Here is a 20,942-nt window from a genome sequence, read left to right on the forward strand (position 1 = left end):
AAACAGAGATAAGGTGTATGAAATTTGGTAGAAACACACTTCTAAGACAACTGTTTCTGTGATGGACTGGACATTATATATCCATAAGGAAACAGAAAAGGGCTTTAAGAATTTCCTATGGGCCATTTTATCTGCTACTAACATGCAGCCATCACTGTCACATAAAATCTTAAGCTTTACTTGGCCTAACATTATCAGAACTGCACAACATACTTAGCACCAGAAATCAAACCAGACCAAAATGAGACTGCAAAAACATACCTAGGATTATTTCTTACTTGGCAGAGACTGTTGATCACACAGTAGATATCCTCCAGCACTACTCTTGGACTTCCTGAGCTAATGAAGAGCATTTTTCCACAATGCTTAAGCAACAAGAAATCCTGGTCACCAGTTATAGAGTGCAGGTCCAGAATGAAAAAAAAAAAATGCACCCAGAAAAAGAAACCAAACCAACATAGCATTTTCAAGAGGAATTTGGTCACTGCTTGATTGTGAGACTGACATCTGTAACTATCCAAAACAAGTAGAGAGCTGGGGGTGAACATAGCTCATTTCATCTGGTTTCAGATCCTCATAGCAATGACTTAACTCAGTACCACGGTGAGATTTTTTTAAATGCCAGAGGCTAGTTTTCTGTTGTTAAACAGTTTGACTCTGGCTTCCATAAAGCAAAACAAGGACACTTTGCACTGTCATTGATGGCAAAGACATTTATAAAACATCTTCCATTACTCACTTCAACATTTGTTGGATCATGTAGGAATGCATCATATTGTACAACTTACCTGCGAGCAGGAGTTAAGAATGTACCTGTTTTTTTTCAGGGCAGCATAGGGCATTTGAAATCAGCAGAAAGCTTCATTGAGAGAAGACTTACTACATAGATCAGTTTGATAATTAACATAATTGAAAAAAATATATGAATAGTCTGATATTTCTGATAACCAGATTCCTTGTATCCATTAAGTTTTTTAATACATGTTCTTTAGTTTGCTCCTGATCACTATATTTACATTCTTCACAGAACCAAGGTAACACAGCAGGAGTTTTAGGACTCAATATTTAGCACAGAACTATATTAGAAGTACTGCTAAGTGAGAGCTCTGTATTGATATGTACAGTAGGACAATCCCATTAACTGAACAGCTCTCCCACTAATAGTTACAGCAATACCCGAAAACAGGCTTCTCTTTCACAATGTCTTTGATCCAAAATTTACTGGCCCTTTGAAAAGCTGTCCTTTGTTATTAAGATTTTACAGTTGGCTAGAACACCTACTAAAGACAGCATGGCTAGAATTTTATTGGCCAAAGAGTGCTAGACTAAGGTATTTTGAAAAAAGCTTTGCTACTTTGGGAAATTCACAAAAGGATACCTTTTGTTCAAATTACCATCTGGTCTCATTAGATCCAGTTCTTAACTTTGGGCTGTGCAGACACACAGTGGCCCAGAAGCATGTTCTCCCGCAAATTAGTCCTAAATGTGTAAAGATGAAAGTAAACATCCTCCTGAGTTTCACATGGCATGCTGAAAAAAAGCACATAGATCTAAAATATATGGGCAAGGAGAAGACTGTCCTTTAAGAAGACAAGTTCTCCTGTTCCTCAGTGATACTTAAGTTCTCATCTTAAAAAGGTTGCCACCAGTATGGAGAACTCAGGGTAGTGTAAGCTCTTATTTTCTTCCAATTTTCTGAGCATAACAGACATTCAGAGGCTGCCTTCTAAATGTTAACTCTGGTTTATGACAACCCAGTCTTGAGAAAAACATGCTCCTTGTTATTGTTCTGTTTTCCTGCTGCTGGAATAAATCTATAACCATTGCTTTAGCTGACAGACCCATAAGTCCAAGACACCAGAACAATTATCCATTCAGCTGCTGAGTCATATTTACAGATTATTAATGCAAAACCTGTAATGCTGTCAGAACTCCAAGGGAGCAAATCTTTAAAAACCAAACAGCACGCTGCATTGCAATCAACTATTAAACTATAGGGTTTTAAAAAAATTCTAGGATCCCTGTGGGCAATACTGCACTGCTCTGATAATGCCTGCACACTTAATATATACTGCCAATATTGCTTCCAGGACATGTTGACAAATATATGCAAGGCCTCCAGACTTATCATCAGTGAACAGTGATGTGATGATTTCAAAATACAACTACTTCAGGGGACGGCTGGAGAGGGGCAATGTGAGAAAGTAATGTCACAAATTTTCAAGCCTATTTCCTCTTCCTCAACACAAGTAAGCTGATTTCTATTATACTGGCAGGTAGAACTCAGAAAGGAGCACTTGATCACTATTACCAGTGAAACTTCAGCAGTAAATAGAAAAGCAAATATGCTATCTAATGTCTACAATTCAACAGATAGGATTCTGAACCTCATAAACAGCAAAAGATATTCTGCAGAAATGAAGAAAACACTTCCTGAAACAACGTAGAGTTTGTGCTTAAGGTTAATAGTGACAGAGGGAATAATATCTTGCTATTAAAATAAAACCTTAGTTATTGGGAAGAAGTCAGCACACTGTATCTCTGGGGTGTCCTCATCTCCTGCACTTTCTTTATAATCTATACCTTGCTTTCAGTCTTCAAGTACCAGAAAATTTCAGATGATTTAACTTTAAATAAATAAAGAATCCTTTCTGAGGAATAGTCCTTCCACAAGATCAGAGGTAACACTGCATGTAACTCTAAAGTGATGAGATGCACCATATTTGTAATTACCTTCTTCTGAAGCTGACTGAAAAGCTCATCACATCATGCCTATTAATAATGCACCAGAAGTTCTGGCACAAATACCAAGTTGTCACACATGCCAGATGTTCTTCTGCTGCAACCTGGGCACAGCACTATGCCAGATCATGGCACATATCACCTGAGTATGGCAGAATAGACTTCTCCTCCTGAATCAGGTGCAGCTCAGGACTGCTCAGCCAGAACTTTCTCCTCTTCACACACCCAAGTAAGAGTAGGATGAAGTCAGTCATTTTTTAGAAACCTGCCATTCCATTCCAAATTAAGTTAACATTCTATCAGTCGGCTAAGGACATAATGCCAATATATGACCTGGCCTTTCTCACAAGGACAGGGATGTGGTTTTTTATTTTGTTAGAAAACGTAGCATTTCCTTTTACTTTGTGAATGCTCAAGTTGATTTCAGTTCTATCTTGTTGAGATCCTTTTCACTTTTCATTAATTTCTCTGGCATCAGGCAATGAAGTTTCACCTTCAACATCAGGCTAAACAGGACTACGGGGAGTTCATAACAACTCACCACCCAACACTGTGCACTCCCAATGTAATAAGCCAATATTTGCATTTTTCATAAAAATTTATTACAGCAAAATCTTTTCCACTGATATACTTAAACCAGGAGCACAGCTAATAGCATCACTGGCAAGTATCATGCTGTTCTTTGCTCATTAGCCAGATGGTACAACTAAAACATTTGTCCTGTTTACTGAAGGTGGCATAAAAAGGCAATTCAACACCAAAAGAACAGTAGCATAAAGCAATTACAGAAAGTAACCAGAACATATATAGGCAGTGCTTGTCCCTCAAAAATTACTAAATTTTTATTGAATACAATTCCCAATTTTTAATTCCATATTTGATTAGTTTTTGAAAGCAGGTATTTGGACCTCTCTTGGCATCATCTAGTTGTTCACTGTCATAGCTGACTGCATATTACATCTCGTTCCATTAATGCCTTTACCTAAGAAAAAATGCTTCAGAAGTTTTACAATGAGCCGCTCATGCCTTGCATAGCTGTGCTTTGTAATCTGCACTGCCCAATTCTGCACTGATTTAACTTTATACCAAAACAAAACCACCTGGCAGAACCTTAAAAGAGTCTGGGAACATACTTCAAGAGACTGCAGCCTCTTCTTCCAGGAAGTTATATTAAAAGCCAGCAACTACTTTAAATAAGGAAGCCGACAAGAGTTTATGCAAGTGCCCTGTTACCATTAAAACATGAACTGACTGCTTGGCTAAAAATAATGAGTGTTATTCACCTTTCACAGCACAATATAATGTTCATGTTCAATTTCAGGTATGGGGAACAAGGATCAGAATTTGACAATGGAAGATTTTGCTTAATGGAAGGATATAAGACAACATTTCTCCTCTTCAACTTAAGTAGCTACTGTTAAATTGGGTTGTTATATTTCATTGCATCTAACTACTACCACAAAGGATACCAAAGATTTAGGATGGAAATAAGACCCATTTAATTAATACTCAAAAAAAAATTGATTTCAGTAATTTTTCAGAGCAGAGGACATTACCGATTTGCTGTTTAGAGACAGTATCCCAATAACTGCTGTATATACTGCTGTATCAATTGAGGCTTTGAAGATAATCTCTGCCACTTACTAGTTTAACCCATTAAAAGAAAAAGCTTACAATGTCACTGCTGGAGAGTGATGACACAGAAGAGGCAGATGAACCAGAGGATAACTGTTGTGTGCTGGCCAATGACAACGCCAAGTGCTGATTGTAAGATGGTTCAGAGTCTCTGTTCTGCTGCTGTTCTCCATTGCAGAGAGCTACCGGATCTCTTATTTTCAACCTATTATCTGTTAACAGAAAACATAAGTATCATTTAAGAGCACAGAATACAAACACATGGGCCTTGAAGTCTAAGAAGAGCTGCAATTTAACAAGCTAATTGAAAAACAGGCTCAGAGAAAACTAATATTGGGTTAGAAAGTTACAGGTTCCTTTTATTTTTTTTTTCTGTATATCTGAATGATTAATTTCAAGGCATGAGTATTTTGAATTACATCAAAGTCAAGAAAAAATTTTAAGTTGGTTTCCTGCTATACCTACCAAGTTCAGGTGATAAATTAATTTTGCTCCCCCACTTCTTTTTAATCCAGGCCCTGTAGTCAATCACTTCTTGGGTCACTTTGATGATTCTACCTAATGTGCTAAAAAAATTTTTCAATTAAGTATTAAACAAAGACTGTTTGTTACATATTTGCAAGCATTTTAACAAATTACACTCAAAGTCAGTTTAAGATATCCCTAACCAAAGAACCTTTTTGAACCTTCTTTTTTTTTAGCACACCATTTAATCCACTGAAGCACCACTTATATTCATATTATTTTTCTTTTACCATACTAACATGCAAGCAGTGACACACAGGTAAGATTTTACTCTGTATTTCTAAATGGAATGCATATTAACTATAAAGAATGCACATGCTGATAACAGTATATTTGATAAAAGCAATTTATGGTTCTTGCATTGCTCCATACAGGAAGTTTTTCCACAAAATCTGGTTTATAAACAGGTATGGGATGTACAGAAGACAAAAAACATCCCAGCATCACAACTGGCTGTGTGGAGCAGAGACCTTCACTAATCCTTGCTTCTGGATTTACGGAACAACTTATAAGGTGATAATGGCCCCACAATTACAAAGTACCATGGATTGTGAGGTAGTGGAACAAGAAACAGACTGGCTCCAAAAAAAGGTAGAATTTCAATAAACTCATAACAGTAAGAGGCTCAGAGAAAAAGCTTACCTGGTCCTGCTGAACAGTGACCAGTTATCAACAAAGTAGTGTTTTTTCCAACACACTTTCCCAACATTCAGCTATTTGAATCATACTTCTTGAGTCTTCTTGTTTGAGAGAGAAATTTTCAAGGTTTCTTTTCACTAGAGACTAGTCACTGAAACACTATCTATACACTCCACACTCAAGATACATGAAGAAATTACTATTGTACAAAAATGGCTGTGCAAAGTTACCACTGTGGAACCGGTAATGTTGTTTTTTTTAATTTTCAATGGTTACATTAAAGTTTATCTTGTATTTCACATCATAAAGGTACTTTGTACCAGTACTGAAATTTTGTTTTAGTTTAGTTGTACAATGGGAAGGCAGGACATACAAAAACCTAATATATTAAGACTATCTTTACTACTTTTCATAGTAACATTTTAGGTAGCAATAATTCTCCTATTATCCTAGCAATTATTATTTCATGCAAGACCAAATATCACATGTTCCATGTTAGTCTTCCAGCTTTAAAGACATGTTACTGTTAGTACTGAAAAAGTCAGTCCAGCAAACATTGAACCAAATAATATCATCTAAATTACAATCCAAATGCAGCTTTAGATGGGCCACCAGGACACAATGCACATCATCCACCATTCTATTTATGTAATGTGGATAAAATGATGCATGCTGGAAAATAAATTCTTGAATTTTACATGCAGAATTACAGATGTGCTTGTCACCACTCAGAAATTAGAAATGTGGGTTATAATTAAAGATCAACTTTTGGACCCACAGTTCAATAGCTAAGCAGAGCACACTAAGAAAAGAATAAATAAATCAGAGGATCACATTTTGTTGATGTATACTCCCAGGACATAAAAAGCAGTTCTGATTTCTCAGTCTCAAAGATGAGCAAGAGGAGACAGAATGAAGATGGGGATGACCAAAACTGCAGAGGTTTAGCTGTGGCCCTAAAGCTGCAGCTCCCAAGAGAACAACACCAGTATGGGACTCAAATATGCCCCAGCTGGGTCTCATCAGCACCAGGACAGGGAAGGAAATCTTGCAGTTAAAAAGTTTCATCTGAGACGGCCTTCAGAAAGAGCTGAGCTTCTACTCTAGGATTACACATAAATTTCACAACTACCACCAGCTGTGGTCTCACAACCAGAAAGTGAACATGGGCTGAGTAACAAGCTTATTACATATAAGGAGTTTGTCAAACCTGATGCTTCTTGGAGGACTGTGCTGGAAGTGAACAGAGACTCATAATTTCATATAGCAGGAGCAAAATGAACAACAGACATCGGTAGTTTTATCAGACTGGGTGACTGATATACCAAAGAACAGAAAATTTTAGGTGAAATGACGGCTACACCAACAATTGTGGAAGAGTTGTGTGCATAGAATGGGGGAATATGTTCTCTCACTACTTCATTTCAAAGAGCACAGAGATCAAAGATCTAAACTCTCCTTTTTGGTATAAAGGTAGAAAAAAGGAAATTCTCCAAGTTATAAGGTCAGGAGTCCAAAGCAGATCCATGCTACATTGCTTGTGCAGCAAAATTAAAGACGTTCATTATGAGACATCAGAAGCTAAAAGGTGATCAAGGTTAAACTGACATCAACTTAATAAAGCAGCAAAGAAAGAGGAAGCAAGTGTGATCAAGCCAGGTATTGATCTCAAAAGAACACCATTTCCTATGTATGGGACTCAAGCACATCCATGGGTTCAAAGAACAATTTTTTAAAATAAGCATTTGAAAATTGTGCCTAAATTTATTTTCAACACCAAAAATGCTTAGGAACAAAACAAAGAAACCTATTAATCTACCCTGCCTTTATTGTGAAAAATGTCATGCTTTTGGGGCTTTTATTTTGATTGAGGCCACAATTTCTACAGATGTCTGAGACAAACAGTTCTTCAAATATGCTTGTTTGGAAGACGTGGAAAAATACTGTTAACTGCTTAGTAAAATCAGACAGGTCTCCTGAGAAAGATGCCCCTTTAAGTTTTTTCCCTTAATATTATGATATAGTTAAGACCAGGAATAAGCTATTTACTGAACTAGTTTATTTATATATATTTTTTTTTTTTAATATATTTCTAGTATATTTTATATAAGGAAGAGACCCAACAACTTCCCAAGCACAGAGATGCAAAGATCACTTTCTACCTGGCTGTGGTTGTTTTGAAGAATATCACCTGTAAATGACAACTCCAGACATGTAGTAGAAAACTGCCTAGGCTTTTGCAGACTCTGACTTGTTGGCATTACAGGTCTTTCCCTTATCCAACTGCACCACATCTAGCACAATACACAAGATTTCCAAAGTTTAATTTATACTGAAGGGCATGTGACAGCAAAACCAAGTCTTCCATTCCTCACTGCATATGACCTCCTCAGCTTCCCAAACGTGGCTGCAGAACTGTTTAGAGATGCAGTCTGAGCACACATTCCTAGCCAACTATGTGACAGAACAGCGTGTGAGCCAACATCCCAATCTGCAAAACAAATATTAACCTAAGGATGGATTTTTGTCACATCCAGAGCAGCACAACTTAGGGTTGTGAAAAGGTACAATACTTCTCTCTCCCTCTTGCTCCGAATGTGAATTCCTCATGCTTCTGTCACTTCTGATCTACCCGTCATCAGCCACAAGCTGGATCAACTTCTTGACATGACAGAAGCATTGAGATAACTGCTTTAAGTCAGATCAAAAAGTCCATCTGACTCATCTTCTGACTACAGGACTGCTAGACCTCATGCAAGGCAAGATTCAGACTAAGAAGGAAGGAACAGCACATCTGACAGAAGACAGTACACAGGTACTTAGCCTGGACAACGTATAATATGAAATTACACCTTAATATAAAGGCCATGGACAGGGTGGTAACAGATAATCCACTATTTAAATGTACAAAAATCAATAAGCAGAGCTTATTGAGAGCTTGTTGTCAAATATTTGCTAAGGTTGTCTGTGGTTCATCAAGAAACAGAACTGGAAAAATGGTCTCAAAACCAAGTCCAAAGGGCAATAAAGCTGGTGAAGGGCCTGGAGCATGAGTCCTGAGAAGATCTGAGTTGTTTAGCCTGGGAAATAAAGAAGCTCAGGGTGGACCATATCATTCTCTACAACTACCTGAAAGAAGGTTGTACCAGGTGGACTTTGGTCTCTTCTCGCAGTAAGTGAAAGCATAAGAGGCAATGACCTCAGGCTGCATCACAGAAGGTTCAGATTAGATAATAGAGAGAATTTCAACACACAGGTTGTCAAGCACTGGAACAGGGTGTCCAGCGAAGCAATGAAGTTACTGTCCCTGGGTGTACTTAAAAGCCATGCAACTGTGGCGCTGGGGGACATGGTTTAGTGGTGAACACAAGAGTGGCTGCTGGGTTAACAGCTGAACCCAACAATCTTTGGGGTCTTTTCCAACCTAAATGATTCTGTGAAAGTATCATTCCTCACAGACTGCAGAAGTGAGCTCACTTGAGATGGCACACTCTTTCCCCAAGACAGGCTAGGGGCAAAGATCACATGAAAGCTGTTCAAAGCACATACTAACACCAATCCTTAAGCAGGAGATATCCTGCCCATGACTATTTCACAGCTAGGCTGTCTCCGCAGCCCTAAATATTAAGAAATCAATCACAATTTTCAGTCACCTTGGCTGAAGACAACACCAAATTTTAGCTTGCATACAAGCTGTATAAGTTCAAAATGGATCAGTCTCGTTTTCTTAAGAGGAAACTCCTTTTTCCAAGATGACAGGAAGCTGCTTGCTCTAATAAAATCAACCAAACTGTCAATCAAACTCTCCTAAGCCATTCTCAGAAGGGGATAGGTAAGATTGACTGAGGACAAAATAGTGTTAAGGTAATTTCTGTAACTGTAAGAAACAGTTACAGAAATTATCATCTTAACACTTCAGGATTCAACCGATTACTGTTTCCACTGAGAAGAAAGCTTTTCCATAATAGGAGATAGCTTTTAATTCCCACTACACCTCAGATGTTCTATTTGGAAGCCTGAATGATGAAGGTGGTAAGTGATGGGAATCTATCCCTTATTCTGTGGAATGTGCTACCACAGAACATGATGAAGAAAAAGGCCTATGCTGCTGAAGGACTACTATCTGACTTTTTTATTTCCCCCCATTGGGACTATCAGAAGCAGCAACCCTTTAGAAAGCCTTCAATTAATGTAGACATTTTTGTGTTGGACTGACCCTGAAAAAGAACTACAACAATCACCAAGAAAGATGAGAAATCTACTGGGTATCATCTACAAAATAGAACTCTGTACACAGAAACCTTCCCCGGGAAGAGGAAATATGAATTCAAAGCCATCAGACAGTTCAAGAACCATCCTACTTAGGAAAAAACTAGCCCAAAATTAGGACAAAACTGAATAAACTCAGCCTGGGGAGTTCAGCCTCCTGCAACTTCCTATCCTTTCAAGTAATCTTCATTTAGTCTTGATCCCTCTAGTAGAATGTAATGTTCTACTAGAAGCCAGTCCCTGGTCTTAAAAGAAGCCCACTGTTTATAGTTATAGTTATGCTATATTTTAACCTACTTACTAACAAATCTAGAAAAGGAAAAAAATGGATCAGGACAAAGAGCTCCCAGATGGCCAGGCTTTAGGTCAAGCCATCAGAAAGGTCTTTACACAGAGCATGGACCACTCTGCCTTACAGCAGGAAGAGGGATCCACAAACATACCTGGATAACCCAAGCACACCAGGTTTAACTGAGACCAAACATGGAATGTTGACTTCTGCAACAGATTTGTTACCAAACAGCTCATCATCCACTTACAAGTCCTTTGCACTGACAAGACTGGTGCTAGGGGAACTATTTGTATACAGAAATTTGTTGAATGCTGTTCCCCTTGCAAGCCAGTGGCATGATGGGTTCTGAGATTCAGATGTCACTGGCAGAGACAGCCCAGAACTCACAGACAGGTCAGACATGACACCTGAACACTGCTGCTGGGACTGCTCCACAGGTTTGCAGTTGTGAGCAAAATTCAAACATTTCCCAGATACAGTAACAAGTGCAGTCCATGCAAAGTGCACATAGTGATAACACCTGAGCTCCCACTAGATGCTATACAGTATACTTTTTGATGCCTGTAGTAAATAAAGACACCTCATAAGAGAATGGCTATATTCTTCAGAGAAAAACAGAGAAGTTAATGGAGACCAGGTCACAAGACAAGCAAAACTTCAGGAATCCCTAGGTTAGTCTACCTGTACTTAGGTAGGAACAAAGTTTAATTCAGTATCAAGAACTGTCAGCCAATACACATTTAACAGTGACCTTTAATATCTTAAGACAGCAGTCTCAAATGTCAGTGTGCAACACTCCATACCCCTCCTTCTGTACCTCCAACACAGTGCAGTCTCAACCTTTGTGAATTTAATACCACTGAAAACCTAAAGGATTTACAGGCACTCCTCAAGTACTGTCAGTTTTCAATTCACAAGTGAAAGACTGTGTCCACTTTGATGTAAGCTTACTAGAGCAAACTATTTCAATAATATTAATGCTGAAAGTTTACATCATGACTAGAGTTTGCAGTTGTACTGAGATGGTTTATGTGACATCTTACAGCCATCCTTCCCTGTGATTAGCTGGGGAGCTCAAAGCCACTGGGATTTTAGGGAAGTCTCAAGGAAGCGACGTCCTCTGATCTAGCCCAAATTCACACTAAGGGTTAGAACAAAAGGTGCTAGAGCAGATACATTAATGGAAATACCACATGGCAGCCATGCCTTCATTATCTTTCTCCTCTCTCTTTCAAAAAACAGAAGTTGCAAAGGTGAGAGCTCAAAGTACTGGTTGTGTTTCTATGAAAGATACTAAGAACTGCATTAAAAGTGGCACGTCTAGAAGCATGCTACTTTTAATGGCAGTTCTGACAATATGATTAAACTGGACTGATTCTATTAGGTTTTTTTAAATATAGTATTTTAAGTCTTTTTAAATCCTTAAATACATATCAAATCTTTTAAAACAGCTTATGGGGGCATTTATTAAAGAACCAGGGAAATTCTTAGCCTTGTTGTCTAGTTTTCTAATTGTCTAAACAAGTAATCTGATCACACACATTTCTTTCTGCCACAACACAGACATGCATCATACTAAACATTAAACCAGCAAACCCTCCTTTGAAATACTACAAGCAGAATGTTGGACTCATCCTGGGTTTTATCATACTCTCTTCATTTCAGTGCTGCACATTGAGGCACTGCACTCTCATATCCCTGGGCAGCTTAAATTTCTGTACAGATTTCAATACAACCACAGTTAAACAATAAATAATAACATTCCTTTTATGAATCTAGAACCAAGCATTCCTAACTGATTACACAGACAAATGGATATTGAAAAAGTGAACTAATTACCTCTCAGAATCTCTATTTGGATATGATCTTGCAAGTGGTGATACTGCATGGCTAAGAACAATGTAGGCATAATCAAAAACTTGCTTCACTTGCATGGCACCATAAGAACTTCTGCCAACGTCGTTTCCTGAAATAATGTGACAGTCATCAGATCAACTTTTTTTAATATTGGTTACCAAAACATTACTCATACTTAAAGCTCAGAAGCCTCACAATACAGTTTAATTCTGTTTAAACCAGTAATCCCATCCCAGCCACATGTGAAACACCTAAGTGTGCCTATTTCAACAAAAGAAGTCGACCTTAGGAATGATACTTAACAATACGCACTACATTTAGCACGTCTTAAATACTCATATATAGTCCTTGAAATAAACAGAGCGTTAAAGCTCTTAGAGCTGTCTTCCAGAGGGAGCCTACCAAGTTCAAAGTACCATGTCTCACTTACCAGCAGAGTCTTGCAGGCCAAATTCAATTTAAAATTTCATTTGTATAACCTTCATTATGTCATAGAGACTCACATAAAACCCTATTTAACCTTATGAAAACTACAGATTAATAAACCAGCACATACAGATATTCATCTCCACAGGATAAGCCAGTTTTTAAAAACTCTATCATAGAAGATTCCAGAAGCTTTTATAGTACTGTTTTTTGATCAAGTTTGTAGCACTCTCAACTGCCCTACTTTAGGAATGAGTGATATTTTAACTGGAACTCTTACCAAGTCTATTGCCACGTGAAGAACTGCAGAAGTTAAGAACATTGTATCAGTGACAATGTACAAGAAGAGATCACCCATCTGATACCTAGAACAATCTTGCTGTTACTAGCAGAAGGCATTTGGGAGGTTCATGTGGATGGTTTTGGCATCAGACATCAAAATTCACTGTCACCATTCAATTTAATAAACATGAATAAAACTGCTTTCAAATGGCATAAAATATGGACTAGGTCTTAAGTAGGTAGAAAACTGCTTACAGGGCAAGGTTCCTTCCTACAGAATGATGTGTGAAATGCTGTGAGAACACTAGAAAGGGGTGAACCACCAAATATGAAAATCAGATCAGAGCCCATGAATAAAAAAAAAAAATTAAAAATCTGCTTTGAAAAATTGATGGGTAAAGGACAGAATCCACCCTTTGGAGGACAGAATCCAACAAGGCTGAGTTTGACTTTAGAGGAACACTTCACTCTCGAGTGTTTTTTCCAGCAAGGCCCTATAGACAAACCTGCTGAAATTTGTCATCCAGGGGAAGAAAACAGATTCCTTTCAAAATGCCCCAACCATAATGCCACTCTAACAGAAAAGCATAATCAATGAAAACTAACTCAAAATATAAAAGCATTTTGGGAAAACAGAATTTTTCCAGTAATTCACATGGTCAAATAAAAAATAATCAAGAAATACTTCCTGCTTACTGACATAACTGAGTATCTTGCTCTGAATGCACCACTGTTGTATACAGCAGCCACTAGGCTCAAAGTTACAGAAGCCTCTCCAAATCGTTTATCTGCTTTTGGAATCTATTCTGAAGTAACAGCAGAGATCAGTGTGGGCCTAGGACAGTGAATCTAGGAGGAAACACATGGTAATGTTCTTCACAGAGGACTTCACAAAGGACTTAGTCCAAAGGTGGCTGGAAAGTGACCAAAATGTTTCAGTGGTCATGAAATCAGAACACAATGTTAACTATACTAAAAAAGTAATGATTAATTCTGTAAGGGCTTTTCAGAGGTAGGACACTCGTGTCCAGCCACATAATGATATTCTAAACCTAGATATGTAAGAGAATTGAATTGAGAAGCAATACAGAAATGGAATACATACAAGTGGCTAAAAACACACCTACCACTAAATTAAAGTCATATGGTTAGACTTGATGTTAGGGCTCTTCTCCAACCAAAATGCTTCTATAAATTCACGTAACACTAATTAAGAATACACACTCAACATGCACTCAAAGAATCTATTAGTTTAGTCTAACCCAATGCTAGGCAGGTACATTTGGCATGTATCCTGCATAAAGTTATACCAAAATGAAGACAGGGCTGCCACAAAATATTGGCTATTCCTTTCAGCAGTTGTCACTACCTCCTCTGTTGTGCCAGTAAAAGAAATCATAAGCCTTTCCTAAACCAATTACAGCAAACTTGGGCAGTTTAGTTTAAATCAATGAAGTTGTGTTTGAGTCTTGATTGAAGCAGATTTGAGAACAGAGGCAGAATAGCTCATGCCATACCATGCTTGGGTTCCTGGATTGCCTCACTCTGCACCTGTAACTCATTCATAAAAATGTCTGAATTAACGAGTCTTAATCAGTTATACAGTCTGCAGAGCTTTTTACTTGGGCTGCAGCAGGAGCTACTGTGAACTGACCTGTCAAGTCTGTATAAAGATGACTCTAGCCAATCCACAAAACAACACATTAAAGAAGCCAGAAGATCACACATTTGCATTTGCTGCCCTGAATAGATTTTCTTCTGAGAGATCACTCTCATTAGAGAACCACATCTTACATAACTGAGCATCCTTCTTTGGTCACAATCTAGACTGATCAGTTAAAGCACGCAACTCAAATGCTGTCACTCTTTAAAAAAATCATACATACTTCAATCCTCAGATGTACATTAGCAGATAACAATGGTGTGTGATTTCATGTATAATTCAATCCTTATTCTTTCTTACAAAGCCTTCATCCCTAAAGGAGCATGTCCAAAATTTCCATCACTTGCTATCAGTATTACCACTCCATCAGGTAGCCTTCCTTTACCTGAAGCGGTTTTAAGAACACGGCCTGAAAAGGTAAAGGTAAGACCATGAGCTAGAACTGAAGCAGACCCATTCATGTTAAGCTATTAGCTAGTAAACAGCTTTTTGCAACATTCAGCATTTAAGAGGTTCTTTCAAATGCTAACTTCAATGAACCTGTGTATTTTTATAAACACTTATGTTTTATACACACACACAAACATATGTATTTGCAGGGTCTAATGACAGATAGCTGATACTGAAAAGCTGCAATGAATCATTCTGGGCAGCCACTAAGGCTAGAAGAGATAATCTCATAGATGTTGCCAATCTCAAATCTATTTACTTCCCATACTTGTGACCTATCAAGATGCAGAAGCAAGCAACATAAAGCATAATAAACCCTGCAAGTTAAAGATTCTCTTTTCCAAGGAAACATTGAACTAAAGGTTTAGAACTTTCATTACTGCCCACAGCAATTCAGAATGAAGAACAAACTTGCTCATGAATGGAGCTGTGCAGGTGGAACTCCAAGTTTTCAACTTGGTGTTAAAGAGTAGCAATTTAGCTACTCTAGCTACTGGCAATCTGAAACTAGACCAAAAATTATTCCTGTTATGAGCATCACAATGATTGGAGGACCTTGATAATAACCTGATTCACAAAGGTATAAAACAACAAGCCCCCCCAACAGTCTGCTGGGTAAGTGCCAAGTTTGTTTTACAGCCACAGATTAAAAGATTTGTCAACTGCAAAGTTATGTCTGACAGGATACTGGTAGACCAACTGCAAAGTTATGTCTGACAGGATACTGGTAGACCAACTCTAGACAAACCTCCTCCAAGATGACATCATCTACCCTGCTCCAACATATTCCCGTGAACAAACTTCTGGGTGCCTGGCTTTGCAGCTCTCTTTAATAAATGCTTTTACTTTTTATATATTTTACAAAAAGGACAAGTGCTTTGAGAAACTGAAACGCTGCAGCTACAAGATGTTTATGGAAACTCCCTCCTTTAGACAATGCTAAGGGAATGATTTTCATTTCATTACCCTGTCCTAGGACACTAACTCAAGATGAAGGATCTTATACTATGTACAAAGACCAAGTATACATGACAACTTCAAAACGCATCACCGCTATATTAGTCGGATAACTCAAATCTGGACCTCAACAAGCTCCCCACTTGAAGTGTCCATTTCTAACATTTTTGTTGGAATCCTGGTTCCTAAATCACACAAATTATCATCTTCTGGCACACAATGATCAGTCTCTGAGAATCTCTGAGGAAACGCTGCAGTACCTAAGAGAATCTAAGAAAACTCACTGCAACCAAAACAACAACACAATATGAAACCTGGATGCCGGTTCCTCCCAAATCCAGGAACTAACACAAGGTAATGAGCAGGTTAGAGTGATGTATCACATCCTTCTGATGACACCTTTCATCTCTTAGCCAGACATCCCCCACCATTTCACACTGAACAAAAAACAGTTCCCTCAACTTTAAGAAACTAATCCCACTAAACACACTCCTGTTCCCTGCAAAACCACTTTAAAGCTATTCTTTTAAGTTATATTCTTCAGTATCCCATTGCTGAACTACTGCATCCACTGACAGGAGTGACTTTTACACCACTTTGATAATCTTTGAGAAATTGAAAGGGAGCGGTTTTTTTATCCCTGTACTTTTTGTCTCATTTTGGGATTAAGAAGCTATCTTTCCAAGTATTCTTCCAAGGCTTAAAAGGAACCTTATAGACAGTTGAGATCAGGCTTAAAAAAAAAAAAAAAGGATTGAAAAACAAAGTTAAAAACCTGTGCATACAGTGCAAACACAGGTTTGCAGGGGTAAAACTCACAGCTTATGCTAATTTAAAGTTGAGACATCTGTGTCCACTCTTTATGAAAATAACTTATTCCCATCTCCTTCACAGTACTACCACCAACCCTCAGAGTCAGATATTAAGTGGATCTGAACACAGACTCATCAGAGATGACTTGTAAACTGGGCAAGGACCTGAACCCTTGCAGAAGATTTTTGTATTGGGACAGCAGGAATAACAGAATTAAACTAATTAACAGAATTCTAGACGCTACTAACATACACCTGACAGGCAATTTTAGATACTGTAAGAATATGTGATTAAGTCTGAATCTAAGGAGGCTGTACTCATCAGATCTGATTCAAAGAGACATCCTATATGTGCTATGTAATTTTCCTCCTAGCTTCATCTGGCAAGTTCTGAAGGTCTGTGGTTGCTGCTGAAAAATAACCCTATGAGACACAGTGGTCAGGTAACTTCAAAATATTGTCAGTTTTCATTTCCATTGCCAAAACACTATGCCCTGTAAGGATTATATTATCTCACACCATATAAACTCTTTATTTAATTTAATTCTTACCAACTCTTTGACAGCATACAGCTATTCTTTCTTCTAAACTACAGTTCTTTGCTTCTGCAAGATTAATGCTTGGAGGAACAGTTCAGAGCCCCTATTAGACTTTTTTTCTTCTACAGAGTACTATTGGCAGTGATTAAAACATGGCATAGCACACGCAGTTTATTCTCCTTCAGTCCCCAGCAGATAGAAGGGAACAGTACTGAAGGGCAGTAAGGATTTTTGACTCTAAATAATTGTGGCTGATGCTGCTATTCAAATGGGTCTTCAGGCAAGTAAGTACACAGCTCCTAAAGGAAATCTCAATGACAATGACAGTTTTGCACAAATCACACCCTAACCTAAACCTGGCCAAGTACTAGTCATGATGGACACAGAGTTACAAACATATTAGAGACACCTGAAACCTTTTCTAGGCAAGCATGAACATTCAGCATATTGAGTATTTAGAAAGGTGCCAGACTTCAACTTCTGATCCATGGTGTTTGCTTTAAAAGTGCTGTAAAATGTCTACTCACAAAATGTGACAGTATGGACTTGGACTGCCAATTACATTCTAGAAATACTTGTGCTGAATTCCAAATTAACTGAAAATTTACTTTGTTAAAAAGCTGGTTTGGAATTTCAGCTACTTGTGATGGTCTAAATAGAATACAAACTGAGTACTAAAAAGCTGGAAATTTTCCCAAGGCACTTAGCCAAAATTAAGCTCAATTATTTTGAGGGTTACTGAATTAAAACCAAATCTAAAAAAATAAAATTTTATGTTAAGTACTGTCAAAAGAACATGCAACTCTAAAACTCTAACTGGCATTCCCTATAGATCCCTGTGCAGCACAGAAGCCAGTTATGCAAAGTGATCTCCACACCACCACCACTGCATCTGTTTGTTGCAGATACTCACCCCTGTTCCTGTGCAGTCCCTGTGGCACCACCCTGCAGGACTGGTTCTGCACCTGGGGCATTTCTTTCCCATAAGGTGCAACTCAGCTGAAGTATGGCACCACAGACTGTGGCAGTAAAAGCTACACCTTCCAATCTCATTCTCACAGCAAATAAGGGAGAACTGTTCTGCTAACAATCCCCCTAGCAGGATTTCCTGGAATTCTTTCTTTCACCACCTCTCAATGCTGTTAGAGAATCTCATTATGTCCTCAACACAGTTCTGGATCTCCAAAGCACTATGCAACTGCACTGTTTGTACGTAATCCAATTTACTCAGGCTAAGAATTTTGTGAGACCTCAGGCCCATATCCCTCAGCCCTCCTACCTGACTGTACCTCTACAGCAGCAGCATCTTCCCAGTGCAGCTTCTTAACTCGTCTGACGGACTAACGCAAGCTGAGAGCACAAGCTGAGCCAGAGCTCTGGAATATTGCAACAAGTGTGCAGTCTTACCAGGCAGAAGAGGATCCTCAATACATAGCATGGATGGTCTGTATCCATTAGTCATGACTTTCATGATTTCTTCTTTGGCAATATAGGCACCTCCATTTTTTATTCTAATACCAGTTTTCAAGTAGTTAAAATTCCTTCCATAAAGTTCAAAAAATTCTATTAGAAGCATTCCAAGGTTTTCATCAGCTCTTCTGGCATCAATTCTTGGATGTAGCTGTAACACAAACCAGTTTTTGCATATAAAAAATTAGTAGTTTTCAGACCATAACACAGGGCATCAAAAAGCTCATTTAAACAGCTGAATAATTAACTCTTCATGTACTTAAACCACTCTCACACAACCTAGAGGGGGCAGCACTTCAGCAGTACCTGAAAGTCAAAGAATTCTTTCATCTTTCCTCATGTAGCTTTTTGAGGATTGTGGAATTCTTTTCCCTAAGTCAAAAACAAGAAATAAGTACTGCATACTAAATTATGTTACTTAGTAACAAAGTAGTACCTGATTTTCCACAGCAAATCCATCCCTCAATTCTTTTAGAAAGTGGGGAGCAATCTAGTTGCCCCAAATGAAATACACTTTGTGTCTCTATCTCTACTTATTATACTTGGTACACCAAATTCATAGCAATATACCAGTCAACACCACCAGCAGCAGAATATGTAAGTTTTCCATCACCACAGCTGCTGAGAGATGCTAACCCCACACCTCATCATACCTACAGGAGGCTCACTGTCACAAAAATGTATTAAGTGAAGTTGTAACTTGTTTCTAACATTATAACTTGTGACTATTTCATCAGTCAACACAGCATCTGCCAGTGTTAAGCATGTCAAAACCTAACCAATATATAAGGAAAAAAAAAAAAGGACTTGACTGTTGGATTTCATTATTTTAATAAACACTGAAATCAACCACTCTGCACATTCAGTACCAGTAGTATGGGAAGCAAAAGACAAAAAAGCATCCTGTAGATTTATGAAGCACCATTAAGATAATTCAGGTAGAGGCCCTGGTGTAGAGAGCAATGAACAGCCTCTATGCCTTTCACAAGGCAATTGCTGCTGTTCCAGCTCACACAGGATAGGATCCTGGATGTTTGAGAGGTACTCCACAGGATTTTTAAAGAGTCAAACACTCAGAGCCATAACAGCATAACAGTAATGCTGCACTTTGCAAAGGGCATCTGAAGAAACAGTACAATAAAAGGGCATAGATACAGAACCTAAAATATTTTGAAGAATATGGAAACAAATAAGGAACAGACTTACCTGCAGGAAACTAATCGCCATTAAAATCAGGCTGTAAGAGCTAATTCCACCAGTAAAAACTTCATTCAAATCCCTCTGAAGGAGGAACTGTTTTAATACTAAAATCAAGTAAGGTAGCAAAGAATATTTCTGCAAAGCAAAACAAGTTTTATCAATGACAACGTCAACATTCCAAAACAAATAAAGAAGTACACAATCTCAGCACACACAGATTCATCTAATACAAAATTATTTCCAGTGGTGTGCTATACAGTGTTTCCAGAGGAAGAACTGAAGCTTGCTTTTTTTAATTCTAGAAACAGATGAATAGACTTCAGCTCTTATTTGATCAAAGACCTTACGTATCAAATTTATTTCCCACCTAAACAGTAAGACTTTTAGATCCTTCTCTGAATGCCAATGTCACTTACTATAGTCAAAGCTTTTACTCTAAATATACTCTTTCACTACAGAGCATGAAAGGAAACTTTTAAGTGTGTAGCTACACATGAATTGTTTTTTGATAGTTTAGCAGGACAGTATTCATAATGCAGCATCACTTAAATTCAAGGTAAGCAAAACTTAAAAAGAGACTTGCTTCAGAAGCAAAGTTTAGTGCCTATCTGTACATCTAGACATTTCCATAGAAGTTCTTTCACAGTGTACAGGTTTATTCAAACACCTAGCACTCCAAGGGAATGCTGAATGGACACCAATAGATAATCAATTAAAATATACATGTTTAATTAGTATTAATGAAAATAGACTTCAGCAATAAATTGTCAGGTCATACCAAAAAAGGTTAGCTAAGCATCTAGCACATCCTGGGTAAGTAGCATAACATTCAATACATGGCTGATACCTTCATGTATTCCTTGATAAATCGAGCTGCCTTCACACCAGTTTCTACATTAAAACTGATGTCAACTTTCACTTCTGTCTCCTGGTCAGTGAGTTTTATTATTGGTACCTGAAAAGATTAAGACAAGAATGTGAATCCCCAGCAATACAACACTGGTGCTGTTCCCTAGCTCACTCAAGACACATGGACATAAACAGTCCAAATGATTGCAACTATCAGGTCTGTCTGAGAGGAGACAATCCTAACCTGACTGACCACTGAATGCTTTCTAGGGAGGTGATTAATGTACAACCACATTAACTTACCATCACCCTGGTACTCTACCACAGCCATCAGC

General features: G+C 38.1%; 1 protein-coding gene across 4 annotated transcripts in view; it reads right to left on the reverse strand.

Annotated features, from left to right (window-relative positions):
- The window catches only part of TENT4A (terminal nucleotidyltransferase 4A), a 58,281-nt gene that overhangs the window by 18,623 nt on the left and 18,716 nt on the right, over window positions 1-20,942 (reverse strand). For all 4 annotated transcript variants that reach the window (XM_018907254.3, XM_018907243.3, XM_009097595.4 and 1 more), the window contains exons 5-10: window positions 20,606-20,713; window positions 19,765-19,893; window positions 18,496-18,709; window positions 11,942-12,068; window positions 4,843-4,943; window positions 4,417-4,589 (exon numbers count right to left, since the gene is read on the reverse strand). In XM_018907254.3, the coding sequence (XP_018762799.2) occupies window positions 4,417-4,589; window positions 4,843-4,943; window positions 11,942-12,068; window positions 18,496-18,709; window positions 19,765-19,893; window positions 20,606-20,713 (852 nt within the window). The remainder of the gene's footprint in view (window positions 1-4,416; window positions 4,590-4,842; window positions 4,944-11,941; window positions 12,069-18,495; window positions 18,710-19,764; window positions 19,894-20,605; window positions 20,714-20,942) is intronic.

The sequence above is a fragment of the Serinus canaria genome, chromosome 2 (genome assembly GCF_022539315.1).
Source record: "Serinus canaria isolate serCan28SL12 chromosome 2, serCan2020, whole genome shotgun sequence".
NCBI lineage: Eukaryota > Metazoa > Chordata > Aves > Passeriformes > Fringillidae > Serinus > Serinus canaria.